This window comes from Scophthalmus maximus, chromosome 21, assembly GCF_022379125.1.
Source record: "Scophthalmus maximus strain ysfricsl-2021 chromosome 21, ASM2237912v1, whole genome shotgun sequence".
NCBI classification, from domain to species: domain Eukaryota; kingdom Metazoa; phylum Chordata; class Actinopteri; order Pleuronectiformes; family Scophthalmidae; genus Scophthalmus; species Scophthalmus maximus.
Window position 1 is genome coordinate 10,027,128 of NC_061535.1, and position 25,373 is coordinate 10,052,500.

At 47.2% G+C, this 25,373-nt stretch overlaps 1 protein-coding gene across 4 annotated transcripts in view; it reads left to right on the forward strand.

Annotated features, from left to right (window-relative positions):
• zeb1b (zinc finger E-box binding homeobox 1b) overlaps positions 1 to 24,946 on the forward strand; it is a 117,370-nt gene extending 92,424 nt beyond the window's left edge. For 3 of the 4 annotated variants that reach the window (XM_047329724.1, XM_047329723.1, XM_035618680.2), the window contains 7 exons: positions 10,288 to 10,440; positions 15,514 to 15,675; positions 16,793 to 16,995; positions 17,595 to 17,700; positions 18,188 to 19,881; positions 20,979 to 21,159; positions 21,882 to 24,946. In XM_047329724.1, coding sequence (XP_047185680.1) covers positions 15,564 to 15,675; positions 16,793 to 16,995; positions 17,595 to 17,700; positions 18,188 to 19,881; positions 20,979 to 21,159; positions 21,882 to 22,621 — 3,036 coding nt within the window. In that variant the 5' untranslated portion in view covers positions 10,288 to 10,440; positions 15,514 to 15,563 and the 3' untranslated portion in view covers positions 22,622 to 24,946. Of the gene's footprint in view, positions 1 to 10,287; positions 10,441 to 13,382; positions 14,379 to 15,513; positions 15,676 to 16,792; positions 16,996 to 17,594; positions 17,701 to 18,187; positions 19,882 to 20,978; positions 21,160 to 21,881 lie in introns of those variants that run through there. The other variant, XM_047329725.1, reaches the window with a different exon arrangement.
• Positions 24,947 to 25,373: the final 427 nt, after the last annotated feature.

Here is a 25,373-nt window from a genome sequence, read left to right on the forward strand (position 1 = left end):
TTAGGAAAAATATGCAGTGTATAATATGCAAGTGACTGTGAAGGAGAATTGCCTGAAAAGCCTCCAGGGGGCTTGAAAAATCACATTCTGGAGGCAAAGTGTTGCAGCAATGTAGAATAAACAATTTTAATCTATCTGTAAATGAGTTTAGACATAAAAAAAAGCCCAGAGACATACTGTAGTTCAGCTCAGTACTTAACAGCACTGTACGCCACAAACACATTATATACAAGTATACAAAAAACACTATCATTCACAGAGAACACACCCATGTGATATGACTCAGAGTTTTCATCAATCACGGAGAATACACGCAAAGAATGACAATCACTGAGCGAGTGTGTTCCAATGCTGGAATGTACTAAGTGAGGTGATATAACAGAGTACACGAGAGTCCCACAGCAGCTCTGTTTGACTCACTGTAGTTCCATTACTATAGACGGCAGAAGGGAGTGAGAGATCTGCGCCTTTCGATTCTCCCGGCCGGGCCTGTCGATTAGCCCCCTTCCAATTCTGACACAGCGAACTAATGGTCTCCGGGGTCGGTGGCAACCAGACACACGCCCACGCACCATCCCCAATACATCAATACGCGACGACCTGCATTTACCTGCACCCTCAGCCATTTCACCAATCCGCGCCATATTGAGAAGATGCATTAACAATGTAGCTGCTCATTCGGTCTTTCATTCTTCATCTGTCCGCCCCCTGCTCGGCAAACCAAAGTTTGCATATTAGTAAAAGCAAGTACGTGAGCTGGGAAAGATGCAAGTGGACTCGTTTGAGGTCTTGCAACATATCAGCGTATCAGCCACAACATTGGAACAAGCGGTTTTTAATGTTCCGATTGGTATGTACACATACAACACGTGGACCAAGTCTTTCTCGCCTGGTTTAGCAAGACAGATGTCCGTAACTGTCCATCTGACAGGCCGTCTGTAGTCCACCCTCATGGTCATTTAACAGCAGGGTAATGGTGTGAGCAGTGCTGGTTGACTGCTCCTCAGCTCTGGCTGCCCTGGGGGCTGGTGTTGTGGGGAGAGGGGGCTGCTAACCCTTCCTGATCACATGGGGGGGGGAGGCCACGTTGCCCTGGGGAGAAAGCAAAGGACGTTAAGGTGGTGGGAGGTGAGGAAGGGGGTGAGGGGGGGGGGGGCTGGGTGACAAAAGAGCTTTTTGTAGATGTAAGTTTACGGTATTAACCCCTTTCTCCTCCCCGCTTCACATGAATAACAAGAAACCACTGTGACATCTGAGCGATGGCCCGAGGCAGTGTGTTTGATTGCGCACCGTGTGTGTGTGTGTGTGTGTGTGTGTGTGTGAGGACAAGGGCTGTCCAGGACATTTGGCCTCGGGAGTCTTGTGACAGAGCTGACATTCTGGGCAAATGAGAGAGTGGTCAGCTGTTGTCAAAACGCCACAAAGAGGGGGATTTTTCGACACAAAAAAAAAGAAAGAAGACCTCTCGCTGCACTTTTGCGTGTTAGTGTCAGAATTAGTGAAGCCACAGTAGGTTGTCACCATGGATCTTGGCCACGGCTTCACTGAGGTGCGCTGACCTGCTGATTGTCATACTGTAAATGCAACCGTTGTAAAATTGTACGTAACAAAAAGGGCACCTCTGGAGGTTTTCTGCACTTCCACCTGTTTGTGTGTTTACATACAAGTGTGTACAAATGTGTGTGTGTGTGTGTGTGTGTTGCCTGTTTCCCCACGGCCTGTCCTCTCAATGAGACATCTGTCAAGCAGAGCTACAGTGTCAACGCCTGACCTTTACTGAAATGCAGGCAACCACAGAATTCACACATACACACACACACACACACACACACAAACGTTCATCCATTGCCCTTACTCGTTTAGTTTAGTCTTCCCTCCGCTCGCTCCCTTGTTGTCTCTTCCTTTTTATTACCATTCACTTTGATTTTTGTCACCCTGCGTTTTTCACCTTTTATGACTCCTTTTCCCAGCCTCCATCTCCACCTCCGTGTCCCCTGCGACTTTCTCCCTCTCTGACGGTTCGTGACACCCCCTCCCGGGGGCAGCCATCAGTTCAGATAAGCATCGCGTGTGTGACAGGCCAGCTTTGTCTTTTTTTAAGCCATTAGCAGTTCCTCTCCTCCCACCCCGCCATCATCCCTCCCCGTTTACCTTTTCCTGCAACATTTTCTTGTTTGTGCGTGCACATCTCTCGCGGCCGACTGGCAGCGTTTTGCATTAGTTATCTGTGTAACGGACAGCCGTCTCGACCAGAGCGGAGAACTGATGAGTGACGGCGCCGGTGATGTCATGTTCACTCTCCTTAATGGACTGATGCTGGATTTACTGATGCTAGTGTTAAGGTAGACTCACAGGTAAGCACGGTTTAATAAGATTTTCCAGGCGGAGAGTTGTTTGGCAGTGCACCTCCCTCCCTCTTCGGAGGCCAGTGTAATTCACGCTGCTCCGCACTCCCCCACAGTAAACTGTCAAGCCTAATACAGGCAGGAATGTCCAGTCACCTGCTCCTAAAATGCAACAGCCCTGTGCTACCCTAACCTAATATAGACCTGCACTACACAGGCAGGTTGGATAACACCGTTGTTACTCATTGCATATATTTAAACACACACCTCAGTGTGCCCCGGCTCAGCTGTTAGGCCACAGCCCTGCCGTGTGGAGGCTCAAATCAAGCTACGTAATTATATGATGAGAGAAAATATGGCCAGATAGCAAAAGGGGTTTGTCCCACCAACTATATACGTGTTCCCTATTAAAAGTATAAATGAGTAAAGTCTTAATGATCCCCACATTCAATTTTAAATCCTGTACGGTAAAAACCATGAAGTACTAACTGGCAAAAAGAAAAAGGGGGGCGGGGGGCATTTCAGGCGTGCTCGGCGTAACTTGGAAGTGCTCAGCCGTTTGACCCATGTGTATCCGTGACAGCGTTTGGATCAAGCTGTGAAATTGGACTCCGTTGTCAGACGACACACAGAACAGACTCAACTGTTTGGCCTGGCCCTTGTTGATGATGAGTGGATATAACAACTCTGGATGTGTTTGCCTGTTGTCTGGGCCTCAACGCACGAGTGAGTGATTTTTTTCACAGGGGCTCAGACAGTATCTGCCGACCCTGTTGTGGTCCTGTCGTTCGCGTCGAAGCGGGGCCGGATGAAAAGGAAACAAGCCACGTAATGAAGTGTGATGCGGCTGATGTAACTGGCTACATTTAAACGGGGCTGAATACCTTTAGTCAGTCGCTCTAATAATATCCTCAAAGAGACTCTCCTCAAAATGTCAGCCCAAGACACGACCTGGCGAAATCAAAGGGGAAGAAGACCATTATACTACTGCGCAGCCTCTCAGAACCCATCAGTCCGCAGCCGCAGCCTGAATGGAGTGTGACAGCAGAGGTGGCGGGGACATTTCATTTTGCCTGCAACACTCCGATGAGTCTTGGCGGAGGCTAATGTTACATTAGCCAGGTTTGTTGATGATACGGAGGAGTTGCTCTCGAATCGAGACAGCCCCCGAACAGACGGGAAGCAACCGTTCACCCAGGTGTGATGCCGAGGCCTTTCCGGCACAGCATAAATATTTGCGATGCTGTTTTGGTGTCGTTTCTACGTTCGATGTGATTTCCGGTGCCTTCCCCTGTGAATTATACACTAGCCAAATACATGATAGAGCTCAGGTAACATTGTCTGTTAATACTCGAGCAGCTCTCAGTCATGCACTGAAGTCTGGACATTTTCCTGAACTTTTTCCAGAAGGACTGTTTGTGAGAGCGCAACTGTCCACCAATGTCGCTTTGGACATTTTCCGGAACTTGTGAGAATACAGCAGTAAGACCTCTGGAATATATACGGCAAGCGAGCGGGCGCTGCACTCAGTTGCCACCCCCTGCCTGAATACTCTGGAAATGTCCCTGCTGTTGTGAACGTGTTTGACTTGGACAATCTCCTGCTGACTTCTTGAACCGGACCTTAAACGGACTGTAGCCTGCCAGCTCCCTAGTACAAAGTCTGTGTAATAACTGAAGTGTGACTCGAACAGGTAATTGTCTGGAGTCGGGCGTGTTGATTCGATTTCTATCATTCCTATTGCACGCTCTACCCGAAGCGCCACAATCAAATGGAATACTTGCTTCTCACACGGTCAACTCCGGACGAACTCCTGAGCCGGTTCTCCGGACATTTTCTGCAGTTAATATGTCACAATGGATTTGTTTGAAGCGTCTAATAGCAGATAGTCCACTGACAGAAACAAGGCCGGAAAAAAAATAACCCTTGACAGATGAACCGTAGAGAGGACAAAAATGGAGCGGAGAGGTAAAACAGAGAGCAGAAGGAAGTTGTTGCCAGAAGCATGACTTCAGGTTTTCTGAGCTTTACAGAATCAACAGCAGATGTTTCCTCTCCTCACCTTTCTGGGGGGGGGGGTTTCCCCTGCTCACCCACCTCTAACCCACCTGCTGTTGCCTTTCTATACTGTACGTAGCCCGACCAGTGTGCTGGGTGGGCATTCTCTGACTGGAGACCTGCCGAGTGTTTGAGAGCTGGAGCAGGCCTCCTCACTGATGGAGGGAGAATGATGGTGCAGAGATACTCTTAAGTAGGCCGCATGTGTTGGTGGGAGCTATGTAGGGTAGCCTCAGTTCTCCAGGACGACGTGTGTTAGGTGCATGTGTTGCTCATCTAATAGTTCATTGTGGCCTCGTGTGAGGGATTTGCCGCCAAGGTCGCGTGACCTCGCCATAACTATTGAAAGCCTTCGACGTGCCAAGCATGCCTTTGAATGGCTTAATATACAGAACACACATACACACTCTTCTCTCTCACTTAGGTGTACCAGAGTTATTATCCTGGATTGGGCCGTCTCACCTCCAGCATAAACATGGATGACTAGTGTAAACTTGGTGGCCAGGGTATTGCAGTGTGTGTGTGTGTGTTGTGATCACACCCTCCGGTGCCTACCAGCCCACGTGTCCTTATTTAGAAGAGCTGAGAGGAGCCAGAAGCAGCAACTCTCTGAGGACACCCGGTGTAACAGAGAGAAATACTATTGCCTGACACTATGATTCGTACCTAGAAACTAGAAATACAGTCTATTATCTGGCTGTCATTTTGGCACAGTAGCACTGTAAGAACTATGCCTAGTAAGAAAAGCATGTAATAGGCAAAGTTTAGCAATTTTCCTTTTTGAAAAGAAGAATTCCACAATCTCTGGAGGTGCAGGGAATTCTTTTTCTTTCTTTTTTTTTTTGCTTTTCTTAACACTCATTAGCACCCACAGACTTCCTTTACACTTCCAAGTGCCATCATGCAGATTAGGAGAACAATAGCCTCCATTAGCAATAGTGTTATCATGGAAAGTGCTCATCAGATGGGAGATGAGCGACCCGCAGAGGCCTATTAGCTCCCATGCTAAAACCTTGATCAGCATCATTAGGAAGACAAGAGCCCATTGTCTTCCTGCTCACCTCCGGAATGATTCCTGTGAAGAGCTGTGCTCCACAGGTCGTTGAAGTGCTTTGCCTTTGATGGAATAATAGAACCAAGTTCCTGCATTGTTATTCTATAGTTGAATTTGCTGCCTGAATCTATCAATGGATTCTTTTTTTTACAGTACATCTTACAGTATGTTGTGGCACAAGTAAATACAGAACTGGAAGGGACTAATCCTCAGGACTGCCAGGTGCTTGCTTTTAACCTCATGTTACAAGTAATGTATCCATTTTTTTTTACCATCCACTCTAGCTTAGAACACAGAGTAAGAGTCATTTGATGATGTTCTGGGAGTTTTGGGGGGCTGAATGTTGTGCTGTGTATTTACAGAGGATATTACTCGGCCCTTGTCGTGACCGGCCTGCTATGGTGTGGTCGGCAGAGGTGGAGAGACTTTGCATTAGCCACTAGGCTGAAGGCTCAAGTTGCTAGGGAACAGACTCTTGGGACCCCTTGTGCCCTCAAAAGCTTACTGAGTATGTGATCCCTCGCTGTTATGTGTCCACAGTTATATCTCTTAACTGCTCGAACCAAACTGCCTTTGTGTGACCTAAATGGGTTCGCGAGTTTGTCAGCCTGCGAACAGGCTAACTTAGAAAAATCCCCAATTCTTTTGTTTTGTTATTGGCACTTGAGTTGACCTTCCTGACTCTGTGGGAGGAACACTGTTGTTTTAACAAAACCAGCGGCGTTTACCTCAGAGCTGAATGAGGCGCCTCACCTTGAGACGGCATACTTGAGGTTTTGAATGGCATGGCTTTGTTTTACTTTGGTTCAAGCTGGGGTTCTTTTTTTTGTAGTGGTTGGCTTCCCTGAGAAAATGGCATTGCAGGGCCGCAAGGGCAGACTCTGTGACGGCAGACTCTGTACTCTTTGAGGATGCCTGTGGTAGTTTCTTCACTGCCTGCCGGGCTCTGAGCTCCGAATGAGATAAGTGGCGTACCTCAATGAGGGAGCCTTGTACCAAGTCTAAATATAGAGACACAAGAGAGGTAGAAGGGCAGGCAATGAGTTGCTGCCGCTCAGGGTGAGTCAATATGTCTAATCACGAGCAGAATAACAGCAGACCTCAGAATATGTGTCAGTCAGTTGACTAAAATTAGTAGCAGGGAGAGAGCACATCCTTTGATCTGTCTCTTTAAGAGACAAACTCAGAGGAAAGGTGTTTTGGTTGTACATTCCAGACATACCACCTACATGTTCTGGTGTGGTGCCATAGTCTGGCACCTAAGACGTATAGGTCTTGGGTCATGAACAGATGTCCCTGCAGGTGATTAATCAAGAGAAAAGCTCACTTCAGATGGTAATGTGTTTGTTCACAGGCTGTGGGTTTCTGCTTGTCCCCATCCAAAGCTCAGTTATTAAACCAGTCACTCACACCTCCAGGGCCTCCGAGCACAGAGATAGCTCACTCCCACAGAGGTTGAGATACTGCCGTTCTCCGCCTGGTTTGCCTCAGAGTTTGAGAGCACAAACCTCGCAGCCGGGCGTCAGAAAAGTTCACTGTGACATTGGGATTTTAAAAGTACGAGAAATGTCTCTCCGACATGCACTGAAGTCCGGACATAGTCCTGAACGTGAGAACACAGATATTGCTCAAGCAAGATGCTCCTGCCAGCCACCTAGTCAAATCTCCGGGAGGATGCAGAATACAGCAGGAGAAGCTCCAATCAAACGCCACAGAATGTCCTGGAGATATTCATGCTGTTGTGAACGGATCTCCTGCTGCGTTCGTCATATGTAAACGGCAATCCCGCAAAAATGTCCGGACGCAATTCTGCGGCGTTCATGAGTGAAAACAGCTCAATCAGGCCAGGATTAAATTGGACGACTCTAAAATAAGTGTCAGCGAGTTTACACAATTGCAGGACAGGAGTCGACAAAATGATCTCCCCTCCAACGGGATCATGTTGGGCCTGTTTTGGGAGCAACCCACCCAGTCACCCATTCCTCGGCTTGTAATTGATACAGCATGACAGGTGTCATAACAACACGAGCCCGTCTGCAGCAGGCATATCTGAGTGCCCGCTCGCCTACTTGTTTGCAAGCATCAATAATTCTGTCAAGATTGGAAACGTGGATAACTGAAGTCAAGACGTGATAAATCGAGCCTATTGAGCTGGCATTGATTGCAAGCTCGATATTTTAATTTTATTGAGCTCGTATGGAATGCGAGATCCCGTGAAGGGTTGTGTGTGTGTGTGTGTGTGTGTGAGCATGTGATCTGTGGCCAGGGGTTACAGACCAACTTAAAGCCATCGCCGTGGTTACGGGGGATTATTTTCTCAGGTGTTTAAAACCCTCGGCAACCTACGTAGGAAAGCAAACTTTCAGAAGTAAGCACTTCACCTCCTCCACCTAGCAATGCTTTCTCTCTCAAGATGCGTAGGAGGCGTCCTCCTGTTGTGTGCTAGCATGCTAGCGCTAATGAGGCCAGCTGTCCAAACGCTCAGCCGGTCAGCCAGAAGGGACTTTGTTGATGCTAGGTGTTACATCTCCTGTTGGAACACACACTTTTGTTTCAACACCGCCAACCATTTGGCACAGGAAGACCGTCTCGGTTCGCTCCCCACACCGCCCCACCATTCCTTTGCCTCTCTCACCCCATTTGCTGTACTTTGCAGCTCGCGTTATCCCGCTCGCCCGTCGCCGTCGCCACCTCCTGCCCGCGCACGCCGGCACATTGATTTTCTTCTCTCCACAGCTTTATAGTTGATCATTTTCTCTTGACACCCTCGCTGGAGAGTGTTGCCTTTTGCAATCGCTGACCTCAGCTCCACACCTGAGTGGCTGAGGCCCCAAACAGCCTCTCAGGCTCGTCCTAAAGTGCCTTCTGTTTGCGAATGAAGAGTCGCACCCTGTTTGGGCGGCCGGACGCACAATATATCACCTGGCACAGTTGCTCTGACAGAAAAAGTGAGGTAGGAATAAGGAGACAAGCGAGAATGAGAAGATGGAGGGGAACCGCTACGGAGTAGTTCATACAGTCTTGCAGACGTATTTGAATGGTCAGTGTGGTGGCTTTCACATCATGGTCATGAAAAAAAATTGATGTGAGAAAAAGTGTGAAGAGAGGAAAGAGGTTGTGAATGAAATGGCTCTCCTGATGAACCCCAATAGGATTTTGCAGCTGCAGCACAGCGGCGTTGACCCTTTGCGAACAGCTCCGCCAAAAAACAGTGCTTCTCCGTCCTCCTCCTCCTCCTCCGCCTCCTCCACCTTTCATCCCTCCGCCTCCTTCCTCCTGCCTCCCCCTCAGCTTGAACCCTTGCACGTCTACGGGGTCGGTTGTAATGACCTGCACAATGCAGCGGGAAGGGGAGAGACCTCACCGAAACAATTCTCATTGATTGGAACAGAAGATCATGATTCTCCCGAGAAGAATATTAGCAGCCACTTCAGAAAGAGGTGGGCGAGTGGGTTTGGGGTGAGGAGAAGATAGAAAGGGAGAGAGAAAAAAACGTTCTTTGTGCTGGCACTGTGTATTCAGCGAGTGAATGCGGGTGGTGTGTGTGCTGTGTGCAGCGTGTGTGATGTGAAGTAGCCGGAGAGGTAGTTTTGGTGCTGCAGCCGGGGCCCTCTGCTGACTGGGCTGCTCTCGCTGGAGAATTGATTTGGCCTCCGAGAGGATCTGTAGCACTCTCAGAACAGAGGGATGGATGGGTAGAGAGAAAATGGAAGAAGAGTGGGTGGAAGCAACACAGGTGGAATTGAGAGATGGAGGAACAGGGGCGGAAATGAGAAGAGAGACACAGGCATACACACACATGTGAGGAAGACAGTCGGTCAGGAAAATTTACTCCCTGTAATAACCCTCTCTGTAGGTTGGCTGTCTCTGTGTCTCCTGGCTCCTTCTGCCCATAACACAAGCGACCAGGTCACACCGACTCCCACACAGCACACACACACACACACACACACAAACTCACACACACACACACACACACACACACACACACACACACCACTTCTGCCTGCAATCTAATGATCTCTCACACGGACACTGTCTGTGTGTCTGCAAGTGTCCTTAATGTGATTTTTCTCTTGTTTCTCTGCAACACAGAGCATTTTGACTGAGAGCTTGTTATCCCCCCGGCATATAATGCAGAGGGTATACAGTGTTTTAATTTAACTTCACAATTATGTTGATGTGCATTTTTTATGATATTTTAGGTTATGTGAATTGTAGTTCTTCCTCTGTAGTTCCATGACAATGAGTTTGACTTCTTTACATTGAATTTATATGATCACTCTCATAACTCAGTGCAAGACACCTGGGATGGCGCCCGGAGGGATAGATCATCTCTTGATGACTCTTGTTTTTTTTTTAACTGTAGTTCCGAATCGCTCTCAGGTTTTTCATTTGCATAATTTTATATACATTAAGGCATCAATAATCGTGAGTTGCACTATTTTTAATAGCCCCTGTTCACTCATCTAGCTGTCTTATTCTCTCCCACTTTAACAACCAACCTCCCCCCACAGGGATCATTTAAGTTTCATCTAATCAACTGAAGTTGGGCCATGATCTATTTAATTGGTATTTCCAGCTAACTACACCCTCTTCCTTCTACCATTCCCTTTAATAGTTTTGACATTTACTGTATATTTAACCTCTACCACTCATGGCCTTTCACATTCAGTGCTCATAATCAAGGATCTTACACAGTACACCTCCCATTATCTTTATTAGGAGGAAAATACTAAAAGTGTGTGGCCTGTTCGCTCTCCCTTTAAGACTAATTAAAGAGTTGAAACAAGTCATTCTAACCTCTGTCCCCCTTGTTCCCTCGTGCAGTGAACATCTACAGTAATGTGGTGGAGTCCGGCTCGGACTCGGATGACGAGGACAAGCTGCACATTGTGGAGGAGGAGAGCAGCCCGGCGGACGGGGCCGACTGCGACAGCACCCTGCCAGATGACGAGCTCCCCAGGGAGCACTGGGACCGAGGTGAGATTCATAAGTCACGTTATTTTTATTGCACATCCGCACTGAAACGTGCAAATACACCCACCCACCACTCCAGCGATGTCCGGAAAATGTTCCACTTTTCTGTTTTGCGCAAAGGTTCAGCACAAGTGCTCATTTAACCTGAATGTCTGCTGTGCAGTCTTACTTTCCTACACACTATTTGTCAGAATCGTCTTATATTGAGGGTCTGTCACACCACAAGTATCATCAAAACTACACTGGTAGATTTTATGCTTACTTCATTCCAGGTGTCAAAACAGATGACATCTTAAGACGTATGTTTTTATGGCAGGTATCTCCTTCCACTGTCGGCCCTGACAAAGAGTCGTCGAACATGACACGTACTCCTAGTTGCTCTGAATGAGAGCAGTGGTTACAAATGCATCGGCACATAAAAGCAAATATGTCACGCAGCCCCTTCATTAATTTTTTTTTTGTTACGACATAAATCAGTTTGACTGCTGCTGTCACATTTTGGACCTCAGCTGACGTGAGGCGGGCTAACTTAACAAATGTCTCGCTGCACGTTTAAGCACCAGGCATTGTGAAGCACAGGGTGTAAGGAAACAGGTACTACATGCAGTGGCTTTCCAACCGAGGCAGGAAGCGTGATATTAAACAAAGACAATGCCAACAGAGGGAGAGACCTTCAAGTGCAGAGAACAGCCTTGCGACCACAGAGCCAGTGGAGAGGTTTATGGCACTGGTGGGCATTGGAGGGGCCCCAGTGAACTTCTTTTTACCTCCAACCACCGGGAAGTGACATCAGAGGCAGCTGACTTCCACGGGAAGGACTGACATCACACACACATACACACACACACACACACACACACACACACACACACACACACACACATATGCACACACTCATCCAAAACAACAATTACAGGTGCTGAAGGATGTTGGTGTTTCAAGCTGGGCCCGAGGCTTCCACGCTGTGCTGCTGACCTGATCCTGCATGTGTATACAAATATGCGTCAGCGGCTGTTATCTTCGGCTCCATGCCAAGTACAGTATGTGCAACAATGTGGCAAGCCCCACTTTTTTTAATTAGACACTTTGACGTGATATTCGACCACGGGAGTATTAATTTCAGAGTGTTGCGTCTGTGATTTTTTGCCGCGATGTGAAACTGAGGGAGGAGCTTTGATTAAGCAATTGGTCAAGTTAGGCCTCTCAGTGTAATTTAGGGAGGGATTTTTCTTTTTTAAATTCCCCTTCAATGAGTTTCAGCTCGGTCAGTTTCAGTTGCTCGGTTTCAGTCACGCATGCCACCTAATCCCCAGCCTATGCTGTCATCTTCAGCACTACCTCTGTGCATAAAGAGAAAGTTGGGGGGAAGAATAATGTCATTGGTTTTGGCCATGGCTCGCGGACATTAAACACTTGAAAAACATGAGTTACACTGTAAGAGCTCAGCAAGCTGACTCTGCTCCACAGTTATGCCTGCTCAGGCATATTTTCTTTTGCTCTCTCACACACACACACACACACACACACACGCCCCTACCTTCACACACACTCTCTCCTCATCTCATACATCAAGCAGCATCTTTGCTGTCGCTCCAGATCGGACTGATGAAACACTGCGAAAGCCACAGTCCTTTAAACAAACACGCTCCTCTCATCTCTCATCCCTTCATCCCTCCCTCTGAAGGTTTGACTCCTGAGAACAGAGTTATCTCTGGTGTAGCCTTGAAAAATGACCACCACCCACTAATCTTCTCCTCGGCGTAGCCCAGTTTGCTTCAAATTAAAGCCTTGACACCCCTTCTCCCGAGACTGCTGCGCTCCAAAGCCAAACAGCGGTTTTTCAGTGCTTTGCCATCTTTCTCTCTCTCTCTCTCTCCCTCTACTCCTTTTCTCTCTGTTTTTTTTTTTTTTTTTACACTCCCATTCTCTCTCACTGCACCTCTTGTTCTGAATCATTCCTCTTGATTATATGGCATCATGGGCCCCCTGCTCGCTGTCATTACTCATTCACTCCTGAATGATTATATAGTAGTGGAGCAGCCCAGTGTTGGTGCAGTACACCGCAGCCGGCTTTCCTCTGAGAACAGGCTAACTAACCAGGGTACGGAGAGAGAGCGTTGACCTGGGAGGGCCTGTGCTCTATATTTGATAAGTTGTAGAGCATGATTACATCTCAGAGAATGGGCAGGGTGGAGCTGGAGAGCTTAGATATCATGAGGTTGCAAAAGCACTTAGTGACAGCCTAAGACCAGGTTTAACTGCATGGAAATATAGCCCTAAGGCTGCAAGGAGATGAATGTCGAGTGTGTGTTTGATGGTGCTGTACTGCGTAATTCCTATTAGCATTGAAGTTGCGCGGCTTTCAGAAACCGCGACACCTACTTTTGCCTCAGTGTTGGCCCGGCGCGATCATTTGTGCTGCGGGAACTCGGTGGACACACAGGAACACCTACATTCCTGTGTGCTGTATGTCATGGTGTGATGTCAAAACTGAGACACCCAAAGTCCAGTGGAGACAGAGCACAAATGTGGGATAGCACTTAAGCCAAGGATAAGCAAATCATCCTAGATATTGGAAATACAGTCATGTCTTTTCCCAAACTTACCTCCTTTTGGTGGGAGATGAAGTTCAACATCTTCACTAGCGATTGTGGATTTTTAATTTTTTTTAGCTGTTTGTGAAAATCCTTATCGCCGATTGTGTCTCTCCCCAGCCAAGATAGAATCTACGAATGGGGCTGGATGCACGACCACAGGAAGCAGTGGGGGCAGAGGTCGGCCAGGCCAGGAAATGCATCATAGGATAGTTTCGTATCATGTTGCAGAGATGTAGGATGAGAAAGGAGTGTGGGAAAGAGAAGTGGAGGGAGTAGGTGGTCTTGCTTATTTTTGTTCTAAGACGTACTGTAGTTAGATTACTCTTCTTCTTTTTTTTTGATTTTCAGGACGGCAACAGAATGTCCCGCTACAGCCTCGCGGGGCCTGAGCTCTGGGGCGGCTTTCCACTTGTGCAGTGGAGCATTCACATCCCTGCGTCAGCACATAAACGGCCAGTGTGATGTTTCATGTCAGGGGAGCAGCCTGATAACACAGAGCCAGCCGCCTCAGAGAGGCTGTGAACCCTTCTGCACTAAACAAAGGATGGGAGAGCCAAACACACACACACACACACACACACACATGCAGAGGAAACGACAGCCTGTGGTGCCTTTGCACAACAGACTCCGCAACTGGGACTCTACTTAACACACATGGTCAACTTTTAGTGGCCTGGAGGTGTGTTTGTGTGTTTGGGTGTTTGGAAGCTGCCCATGAACAGGGGATGGGAGCGGGGCACAGTCGGATCAGCACTTTCCTCCATGCAACATAAACTTTACAATGTCTGCTCGACCGCCAATGCAACTGAGGGAAAATATAAAGCAATTGCCGTGACACTTTGGAAAAGCTCCTTGTCGGCATTCTTCTAAAATATCACACAGAAATGACAGTGGTGTCAATTTCAAAAACCCCCAAAATCAAATGAACATATATTGAAGAATGTTGAGCTATTTCTTTTAAGATGCTAATAACATGTCTAGTGGGGTTTTTATTTGTGCCGTTAAGGTCATGGGAAAGAAGCTGTGCGATACGTTGGGGTAAGCGGCACTTAATGCCTCCCTGACCCTCCACTGTGGGATGAGAAATCCTCATTCTGACTTTCTCAGCACCTGCTGTTGGCTCCTGCTTTACATACACACACATGTTCACCAGACAGACGACCGCTTCCTCTGGATTATCTCTCGTGTGTTTGTCTCGTGGGGGGGGGGTTCTATGAATGGTCTTCAATAACCATAGCAACAAATGACTGCGCTCATATTGTTTTCTGGCTTCATTAAGGTGCACCAGAGGAAGCCAGAGCAGGGCCGTTGTGCGTAACAGCGCTGGCATTCGCTTGTGCGTCCGTGAGTCATGAAGCACTACACCTGTTCCCATCTCTGTGGAAAACGCAGCTGTGTCTGGTCTTTCGATGTGCACAATTCACAAAACACAATTCTCAAATCTCCATTTAGCAGGGGTGTGTGTGTGTGTGTGGGGGGGGGGGGGTCGCTTAAATCAATCCATAAAACATCTGCCTTATAAACCCAACCACAGTATCCTGAGCAGTCCTAACTTTGCTTTTAGCTGATAGCTCACCCTTGTAATTATTCTCTATAATGACACACATAGGCACACTAAACGTATCCATGGAGGAATACTGCAACGGTTTAATCGCCCGACACTCTATACCTGGTTTCCGGCATCCACTTCAGGAAGGGCTTGGCTGAGCAGAGAGACGGAGAGAGGGAAGGAAGCTTTTCGTGCATCCTCCACTCCATCCTCAGGTTACACTTCCTACAGACTGCTGCTCGGTAATTAGTGCTCGTTAGACTGGCTAGCCCGGGCTCATGTGATGTGGAGGAAGAACGCGCCCGGCTCCCACATGCAGGTTCTCATTTGCTTGGATCTTAAGCACAGTCTGAAGGCCAAGCCTCTCCTGAGAGCTGAGCGCAGCATAGTGTGTGTGTGTGTGTGTGTGTGTGTGTGTGTGTGTGTATGTTTGAACACGCACGTACATCCGCTCCTGTGTGATGTCGATCTGCCACAATAAGATTCATCGCCTAATTATCAGTCCCAGTCTCAACAAGTACCTTACCTAACAATGTGAATAGCGGCTCGTCATTCAGTTCTTACAAAGGGCCTGATGCTCATACAGTAGCCCTGTGGCCTTTGATGCTAATTCGTTTTCTCATCCTATTATGAAGAACAGCATTCTGGGTTTTATTTTTTCTCCCCTGGTATCACATGCCCCGTCCCATGCTGGTGAACATGTCATGATCAAAGGCTCCGTCTTACTGGAAGGTCCGGTTCGGCTATAGTGACACCCACGGCGCCGCTATCGGATTATCGCATTTCATAATACAAAGTTTAAAGTTACATATGCGCCACCTGAAACAATAGGAGCGCATGTAGGTCTTGAAATAACGGGGAAATCAATAATACCTTCTTTTTCTTTTCTACACGACATGACCCTAATCAGTGTGTGTTTTGTTTTCACAGTTAAGGAGGATTGTGTGTCGGACGGCGAGGACGATGTGAGCACCGACGCCATGGTGGAAGAGATGCTCCAGCAAGGGGACACAGCCGTCATCTACCCAGAGGCCCCGGAGGACGAGCCACAACGACAGGGCACGCCCGACGCCAGCGTCCATGACGAGAACGGTAAAGGACGCCCACAAACAGCATTCACAGCCCATTCATGTTACACTAGAAACTATAAATATCGAGATCATTTTTGTGTGTACACCCCTTTCCAGAAATATTATTTGCCCCTCACATTAATTGGTTTATCACAACTGCACACAAGCAAAGAGTAGTGTCTCTAAATCACACTCCCATTTAAATACACGCCGGCGTTTCCACCCGTGAGCTCACAGTCACTGAACTGTCACACTATTACTGCACCTACCCAGTAATTACTTGCCCCCTGGAGATTGCTCTACCTGCTCCCCGTCTCACCTCAGGTGTTAACTCCACCCCATTAACGCCAGTCTCCCAACTTCATTACACACTCCGCGATTCGTTGAGTGCAGCACACTGGGCCCTTTATGGCTCGCGGGCTTCTGCCTCTTTTTACCTGATACCACAGACAAGGGGGAAAACCGAGAGGGAGGAGGGAGAAGGGGGAGGAAGAGGAAGAGAAACAGTAACACCTGAGTAAATTTGTCACGTCCGCGCAAGCTCTGACTCACAGCTACCTGGGCAGTAATGTGTGTGCGTTCCCATCCCGAGGCCCTCACCTGTCCCACAGGAGAACTTAATACATCACCTGTTAACACAGTAATGCTTTACCTGTGTGGGAGCCGGGCAACTGAAACCCTCTGTTCACCGGCTTGGATCCAGGCAGGTGGAAGTTGTTTACCGAGCTCACTTTTCCTAACCCAAAGCGTGGGTGTTCTTTAAAAAAAAACAAAAAAAACACTTCTAACGTACAATAGACAATCAGATGGGGGAATTTCAGGTGTGAAAGCTGTAATCGAAATACAAAAACTAACGATAAAATGCAGTCCTGCTTTGGCAGTGTGCTATTTTTTTGAAAGGACATTGCAGCAGATCACTAATCAGCCTTTTATCCCTTTGGATACCTGGGTGCTGTTTACCTGTGGGGGAGGATCTTTCAGTGATTGGTGAAAATCGCACAGGAGTGTTACTGCAGCAGGCCATGTGGAACATCAAAGAGCCCCGTTGACCATGTGTCTTTAACCCTTTCCTGCCCCCTCCCCCACTTCACTCAGCGGCATATATGTCGTTACAATCTCTCCTTTTTTTTTTCATCCAGGAACTCCCGATTCCTTCTCTCAGCTGCTCACCTGCCCGTACTGCACTCGTGGCTACAAGCGCTACAGCTCCCTGAAGGAGCACATCAAGTACCGACACGAGAAGACCGAGGAGAGCTTCAACTGCCCCGAGTGCAGCTACAGCTTCGCGTACCGCGCTCAACTGGACAGGCATATGACGGTCCACAAGGGCGGACGGGATCAGGTAAAGACTGAAATCTAGTCAGGTCTGGATACTGATGTAACACATTCACTGGTCAAACTGGTAACTTGTAATTTTCAATGATGGGAATTTTACTTTTTTAAACTTCCCGTTATTTGATTTTGAAAGCTTACAACTTAATAAATTGTATTTGAGTCCTTAAAACCTCGTTGAAGAGCATTCTACTACTCTTGTGCTATAATAATAAAGTATACATGTGAACATAAATATTTTAAAAGACAGACCGAGACCAAGGTGTGGTGTAATATTTATATGTTATTATTTATATGGATCAGTCTACAGTAAAAAATAAAAAAAGGCATTTTCAGACACTTGTGATTTGTTTCAGTAGCTCACTCCTTGTGCAGCACTGTACTTATTATGTTGCGACATAATTAGTAAGTGATTCTAAATGATGCAACCCCGCATGGAAGCCCCTGAAGTCCTGATTTCCTCAGCAGCTCCCTTCCAAACATGATAAATAAACATGAACCTTTGCCCCCGATTGATTAATGACATTGTGACATGAATTAGTGGCAGTTCAAAGGTTGTGTTTTCATTGTGTATCTCACTGAACGACCCCTCTCCCCCTCGTCCGACAGAGACACATCACGCAGTCGGGCGGCAATCGCAAATTCAAGTGCACTGAATGTGGCAAAGCATTTAAATACAAGCATCATCTGAAGGAGCACCTACGCATCCACAGCGGTGAGTGGACAACCCCTGTCACCATGGCAGCGTTGCTGTGTGTGAATGGGCGTGTGTGTGTGTGTGTGTGTGTGTGTGTGCGCGTTGCACTTGAGCAGGTCTAGTGTACATGTCTTTGCCGCGAGTCCCTGTCTGCCACGGATGTTTCAGTCTCCATTGAAATTGTATTTATGTTTTATTTATGTATTAGCCACTGTATTTAGATATCCTTCATTGTGTTTCAGTGCATTGTGTGCTTTTCCTTAATGTGCCATAATTGTGTTTCTTTTTGCATTATGGGACAGCAATTAGAGAAGGGGTCCCAACGGTGCCATTACATCTGCATTTAAGCATCGTTGAAACGCATTAGAGCTTTTTTCCTGCCATAGTGCTCATAGCCTAGCTTGCTCATTTAGCGTCATTCACTAATGGAACTCTGTCTCCCCCCCACCTCCCCCCACCTCTTTATTTCTTTCTCTGTTCCACACATTGTGGTGTTTTTTTACAGGAGAGAAACCCTACGAGTGCTCCAACTGCAAGAAGAGGTTCTCCCACTCAGGTTCATACAGCTCCCACATCAGCAGTAAGAAGTGCATCAGCGTCATATCAGTGAACGGCAGACAGCGCATGGGCAACACCAAAACCCAGACCCAGGGTCCATCGCCAGTGCTGCCCACGCCGCCCTCAGTCCTCCGCACCCAGATTAGGGAGAAGCTGGAGCACAGCAAGCCCCTGCAGGAGCAGCTGCCCCTCAACCAGATCAAGACCGAGCCTGTGGACTACGAATACAAGCCGACGGTGATTACGTCCCCGGCTCTGACCGCCATGAATGGTGGGGTTTTCAACGGAGGAGCTGGTGCTCCGCTGCAGGGCACAGTGCAGGCTGTGGTCCTGCCCACTGTGGGGCTAATGTCGCCCATCAGCATCAACCTGGCAGACCTGCAGAACGCTCTCAAAGTGGCGGTGGACGGCAACGTCATTCGCCAGGTGCTGGAAAACAATGCCAAAGGCCAGGGGCAGATGAACTCAGGGTTAACCACTGGAATCCTCCACCCTTCGCAGCAGCAACTCATCTCAGCCATCAGTCTGCCCATTGTGGGTCAGGATGGAAATGCAAAAATCATCATTAACTACAGCTTGGACCAGGGCCAGCTCACAGCCCAGAACCTGAAGAAAGAGCCTGAGCCAGACTCACCGGCTCAGACCACCACTGACAACTTCAAGTCCCAGAAACTCCCAGAAGATCTCACGATCAAAGGCACCAGGTCTCCTGAGACTAAAGAAAAAGAGGAAAAGACCACTAAAACTTGTCTCCTGTGTGATAATTGTCCCGGGGGGCTGGAAGCACTCCATGCCCTCAAGCACTGCAAGAAGGACGGCCTCAGGCTGAATGGAGCAGGCCTGGCTAAGTCCGAGTCCGCTGTTGCCGCCCTGCTGTCGGAGGGAGGACTCTGCAACCAGCCCAAGAACCTTTTGACCCTGCTCAAGGCCTACTTTGCCTTAAATGCAGAGCCCACCAAGGATGAGCTGGCCAAGATCGCTGACTCAGTCAGCCTGCCTGTCCATGTGGTCAAGAAGTGGTTTGACAAAATGCAGGAGGGGCAAATATCACTGGGTGCCCCAACACCTCCCTCAGAGGAGGAGGACACCTGTGATGCAAACAGTGTTGTCTCTCTAGTCCCAGGGAAGGACACAGCCACTATGAGTCCCTCTGTGACCCAGGACAGCCCTACAGAAGCAACCCCGGCAGAGATCAACGGTGCTCACGGCTCGCCGGCCTCCTGCTTGCCACTAAACCTGAGAGCTGGCGGTCCAGTACCGGCCCAGAGCACTGAGGGACCCCTGGACCTATCGCTGCCAAAGCCCTCCAGAGAGGAAGGGGAGAGAGCGATGGCTAAAGCCGGCGTTTACCCCTCTCCCTCCTCTTGCTCCACCAATGCGGAAGAACCCCTGAACTTAACTTGCACAAAGAAAGAGGCATCGCCACTCTCAGCCATGGGCGCCAGTCCCGTCACACTGTACGCCAGCCAGCCAAGTGCCAAACCCCTCGACATTGTGACCACAATGCATTGCCTAAGGGCTCTAGCCACCAATAACAAACAGACTATCCTGATCCCCCAGCTGGCCTACACCTATACCACTACAGCAAACAGCCCCGCAGGAACCGAGATGCACGAAACCATCCACCTCAACGGAGTGAAGGTGTGCAGCCATTTATTTCCCAATCTAGCAACAGCTGAGCTTCCCTGTGTCCGTTGAAAGCACGGTTAATATTTTAGGAAACAAAGCTTATTTTTGCTTTCTAGCCAAGAGTTAGATGAGAAGATTGATATCATTCTCACACATACTTAATATAAAGCTTACGACAACTAAGCAAAAAGACTAGAAAAAGGTGAAAATGTAGAGCCACCTACCAGTCCCTCTTTAGATTGTATAATTAACCTGTTTCAAAAAACTTTAGAGTAAAAACACCACATCATAAAGAGTTGGGTTTTTTTTTTTAATCTTTGGACAGAACCAGGTTAGTTGCTTTAGTGTAAGATCCTGTAGCCAAAATGGCAACTGGATCTGACACCAAAGCGAGTGGATTAACACTCTTTAGTCCTCATCATTACCCCCTCATTGTTCAAAACCACTACGGCATTATAAGGAGTGTGAAAGCTTCCAAAATCCAATCAATAACTCATATACAGAAATGTCAGAATTCCGCTCTTTGTAAAAATAATAGCCCTTAATAGTTCTTCATTGTGCGGACACCTAATGGGCCCCTAAAGATGGATGTAGATCTCACGGTGTGTGAGTGATCTTCCTGGGCTGTCGCCCAGAGGACATGAGGCTGCACTTTACTGCAGCGCCCCTATTGATCTGCTGGAATCTGTTTAAACGCCACACCTCCGCCTGCCTCATTGATTTATTGTTGTTGTATTATACTCTCGTGTTAAGTGGATTGGCATAGACCTGCCTTGTAAAAAGGAGCCCCGTATATATATATATATATATATATATATATATATATGCTCCTTAATAATGCCCCACATCCTCGTTCACTGTATCAGTGCATGAGTTCAGGGCAGGAGAGAGCTTCAGGTACGCTCCGGAGAGAACAGTATGGTTGTTACAGGCAAAGGAAAAATATTGTTTATGTGTCCCCAGAGAGCGATGAGCAGGGTCTGACACATCATTTCCTCCTAAGCACACGTAGACTGTTCACTAGAATTCTGTTGTTGGTCATTCATTGTCTTTTTGCTTTAAACAAACATTCCTACCAGTGTATTAATTTGATTTCTCATATTCTCCAGGAGGAGAAACAGGACACAGGCTCAGAGGGCGTATCCACCGTGGAGGAGCAGAATGACTCAGACTCGGGCCCGGCGAGGAAGAAGATGAAGAAGACGGACAGCGGCATGTACGCCTGCGACCTGTGCGACAAGATCTTCCAGAAGAGCAGCTCGCTGCTGAGACACAAATATGAACACACGGGTAAATGCGGACGCGCGAACGCAACCACGGGTCACAGATGAACCCTGAATGTGATGATGTTTAAAAACAAAAGAGACACAGAACTTGTGTCACCATCACTCACTTTTTGGGTCCGGGGAAAGATGAGTCAGAATGCGAGCGAAGGGGGATTTTGAGCTGCAGTGTAGAGCGGGGTGGACAGCTCCATTCCAGCAGGTATTACTCAACATGCATACAAGAGGTCTGAGAATTTCTTTCCGCCAACTCCCCACCTCTGCACTGCCAGCGTCTCATGTGAAGCACCAAATGTTTTGCAAGAGAGGCGAGCTCTGGTAGTGATTTGGATTTGCTCTGAGATGATGATTCCGTGGCCAAGCTCAGGTCAATGCTCTCAGAGGCGTTTTAGCTTCTTTTTTTTCTTTTTTTTTTATTACTCTGATACCTGGCTTGGAAACGCTGTTTTCAGCTCCAACATGACCTCATCCTATCTGAAAGTAGCCTGGATAAAGTTTCCTTGAAGGCTTTTAAGCACAATTGTTGTGATTTTGTTGTATTGTTTTGATATGTTTTCCTTGGATACGTTGGTGATAGATATGGTTACGGCCTTCCTAAGGTTTCATGTGACAGTGTGGGGATCCATTGCCATGTTTTCCTTCCTACTCTGGGCTTTTTAACGCAACAGAATTTCCACTTTTCTCCAACAATGTTGACTCATATTTATTTTTGTCGTTCTTTCTTTGCAGGGAAGCGACCTCACGAGTGCGGCATCTGCAGCAAGGCCTTCAAACACAAACACCACTTGATCGAACACATGCGGCTCCACTCGGGGGAGAAGCCGTACCAGTGCGACAAGTGCGGCAAGCGCTTCTCCCACTCGGGCTCCTACTCCCAGCACATGAACCACCGCTACTCCTACTGCAAGAAGGAGACACAGAACCAAGAAGGAGACAGGGAGAGCCCCGAGGAGGATGCCGAGGCCCAGGCTGAGATGGAGGCCCTGGGCAGCATGCAGAGGCAGGACATGGCCCCGTCCCAGCTGGATTTGGATGAGCGAGGTAGCAGCACAAGAGAGGACGAGGAGAGCGAGGAAGAGGAGGAGGAGGAGGGTGTGGTGGACATGGATGACATCCAGGTGGTGCAGATAGGCGACGAGGAGGAAGAGGAAGAGCAAGGGGACGGGAACGGGAACGAGGAGGAGATGGAGACAGTATTGGTGGGAGGCGAAGGAGAGGAGCAGAAAATTGAGATGGAAATTAAAGCAGAGGAAGAGGAGGCTGACACGAGGCAGGAGGAGCTTACGGGCGTTCAGGAAGAGGAGGAGGTCAAGATGGAGGAAGAGAAGCTGATGGATACAGAGGGTGGGGTGACGCAAGAGGGGAAGGCGGAGGAGGAGGTCGCAGAGGAGAGCGGAGGCGAAACAAACAGGAACACGGGTTCTGAAGACGAGAACCAGACGCCGCAGGAGGAAGGAGATACTGACTAAACGAGGAACCAGACTCCACGAAAACACAATCAGATTCCTCCTCTCGTCGCGCAGAGGAGGAATCGCAGGAGACGACGTCTGGTCACTCTGACAGTTTGTTTCAGTTCACTACTGTGTAGAAATCCAGGTGTGCCTGAAAAAAAAAAAATTACTAGTGACTTTTCCGCAGGAGAACAATTTCTCACTGTTAGAAGAAAGAAAACCATTTGTAAAGAAAAAGATGAAGACGAACACGAATTTTAACAAAGGAAATGCATTATACAGACTTTGGAAGCTAGAGCCGACATGTTTTAGATAATGTTTTATTACTAAAACACCTTGGGTCATTTCTTTTTATCAGTGTTACTAATTTTATCACTCATATTTTAACCTTTAAAAGCTGTACAGTTGGGAGATATTTCTATACCTTTTTATTGCCAATGAACAAAAAAAAAAAAGTCAGTATTTTATTAAGTTGGAAGGAAAATAAGAAAAATCCTGTGCACTACAAGTGGCTTGGTTTACCTATGTATTAAGCAGTTGAGTTGTGTTGTCTACCCTTCAGTATTACCGCACTAGATATACCACATCATCACGCTGGCAGATGTTAGCTTTTCTTCTCTTTTTTACTTTTGGTGTTATTTTTGATTGGATCGTGAGCCTTAAGAAGAAAAACAACGGAGGGTGGATGTGTCATGTCAGTTCGGTTCCTTTAAGACTTACTAATCAGTGTTTTTTTTTAACAGGAATAGTTTGACATATTGGGGAATGCGCTAATAATTTGCTTCCTGCGATGAGAAGATTGATACCGATCTCGTGCATTCACGGTAAATAGCTAGCCGTCGCTTAGCTTAGGTTAGCTTAGCGTGAAGACCAGTATATGGGGAGGGAAACACTCCTGTCCAGCAGGCGGGGGTAGTGCACCTGTGACATGGTTTGCCAGATGCCACAAAAACCCAAATGAAGAAGAAGAAGAAGCTAGCTTAAGTCAGGGCATTTCTAATATAGGGAGAACTTCCACTCTCCACAAGGGGGCGCTTGCGAGGCAGTCCAGAATGGAGTCTAGTCCGCGGAGCTGCTGCACCAAAACAGGATTTATGTATAAAAATAAATCCCATTTCCTAATGTTTTTGACACATAAAGGGTGGAAACAATATAGTCCCATTTCAACTGAAGTGAAATATCTTTTCTGTAAGTATTTGTGACGTCACGCACCTCAGGACACTTTACGGCATTCAACCTTTGTGGTTTTGCTGAGCCTATTTTTATGGGGGTGAGCGAGGAACTTAGTTATGAAATGCCACCATGACCAGTTAGCAGTTTGCTACATTAGCCTGATTTGCATTTGGCTGTCAGACACAACTATTCCTTCCACATAATGAACTGAGCAGTTCAGCCTCATTGAGGATTCACTCAGGACGGCCCTTTTGGGTGACTGCAGACAGTTTTCGGTACAGCAGTAGGAAGTGGACGGGCTAAATTCCCACAGATGAGCTCTGGCTGTAGCTTCGTATTCACCGTGCAGATGTGAGAGTGGTATCTGTCTTCTCATCCGAGTCACGAAAACAAACTCGCGTGAAACCCTAAATGTCAAGCTGTTGCTTTAAAGTGTTCAGAGTGAGCAGAAAGGAGATGTAGAAAACTGTCTGTCCCCCCCGTGCCCCTCCATACCCCCACCCCACCCACCCACCTGAGACTTATGCAACAGAGCAAGAGAAACATGCATATCAAAGTGCCACAGAATATCGCAGGTATCAGGCCTGAGAGAGCAGACGTTCGCCTACCACACGTTCATGTATCATAGACTTTACTCGTTTTTATTCCCACGCGGAGCCGCGGCAAGAGTGACGATGCACACGTTTTCAAAATGTATGAAGTATGACTTGTTAACTTGTGTCCTGCCTTTTTTTTTTGTTTTCAAAGCTTGTTCAGTGCACTTGTTTTAACACACCATGAAATGCTCAGACATCTCTTCAGGTAACAAAATGTAGGCATATACGATTCCCAGGAGTTTTAATTCAACAGAAGTTTTAACCTGTCAGTATTATTATTTTTTGTCATTTATGTTGTTTTTTGTTCCGTGTCCGTGTGCGTGCTGTACGTTTTCCAGCAATGGCAGTATTATCCCCCCCCCCCCCCAATGAGATGGGTGTGTCTGTTTAGTCATAGAGAACTTTTATATTTATGTGTCTTATTTTTTTATATTTCTTTATGGTTATTTATTACACTATGTAGTGTACAATACTGTAGTTTGTATTAATACGATAATATATTTTAGTATGGAAAAAAAAAAAAGATTCAAAGGCAACTACAGCTACACGCCTGGACAATGAGACTCCGGCATACTGAAGTTATGTTTTACGAACAAACAAAATTATGTTTTTCCTTGGGAAAAAAAAAGAAGAGAAACTCGCACCCTGCAAGCCTGAAAATTGGAACCTGTGACCTCTCTGCATCCACTTTCACGTTAGTTTAGTTTACTCCCCCCCCCCCTCTATTATAAAGCTACTGAACTTTTGAGAAAAAAAAACTAATTGTATGTCTAATAGCATGAGTGTGTGCTGTTGTATTGAAGGATGATGCTTAACCACACAGAAACTGTCCTTTTTGCCAAGCCAAAATAATATTGACATATGTCCTTATGTTTTTATTTGTGCCAATTTGTTACTTTATATGTCCCGTGTCAAGACCACGCCCACTTTTATATGCCCCCCCTCCCCTTTTAACACCCTCATCTTTTTTTTTTTTTTTTTAATGATTGTTTTTCGTTTTT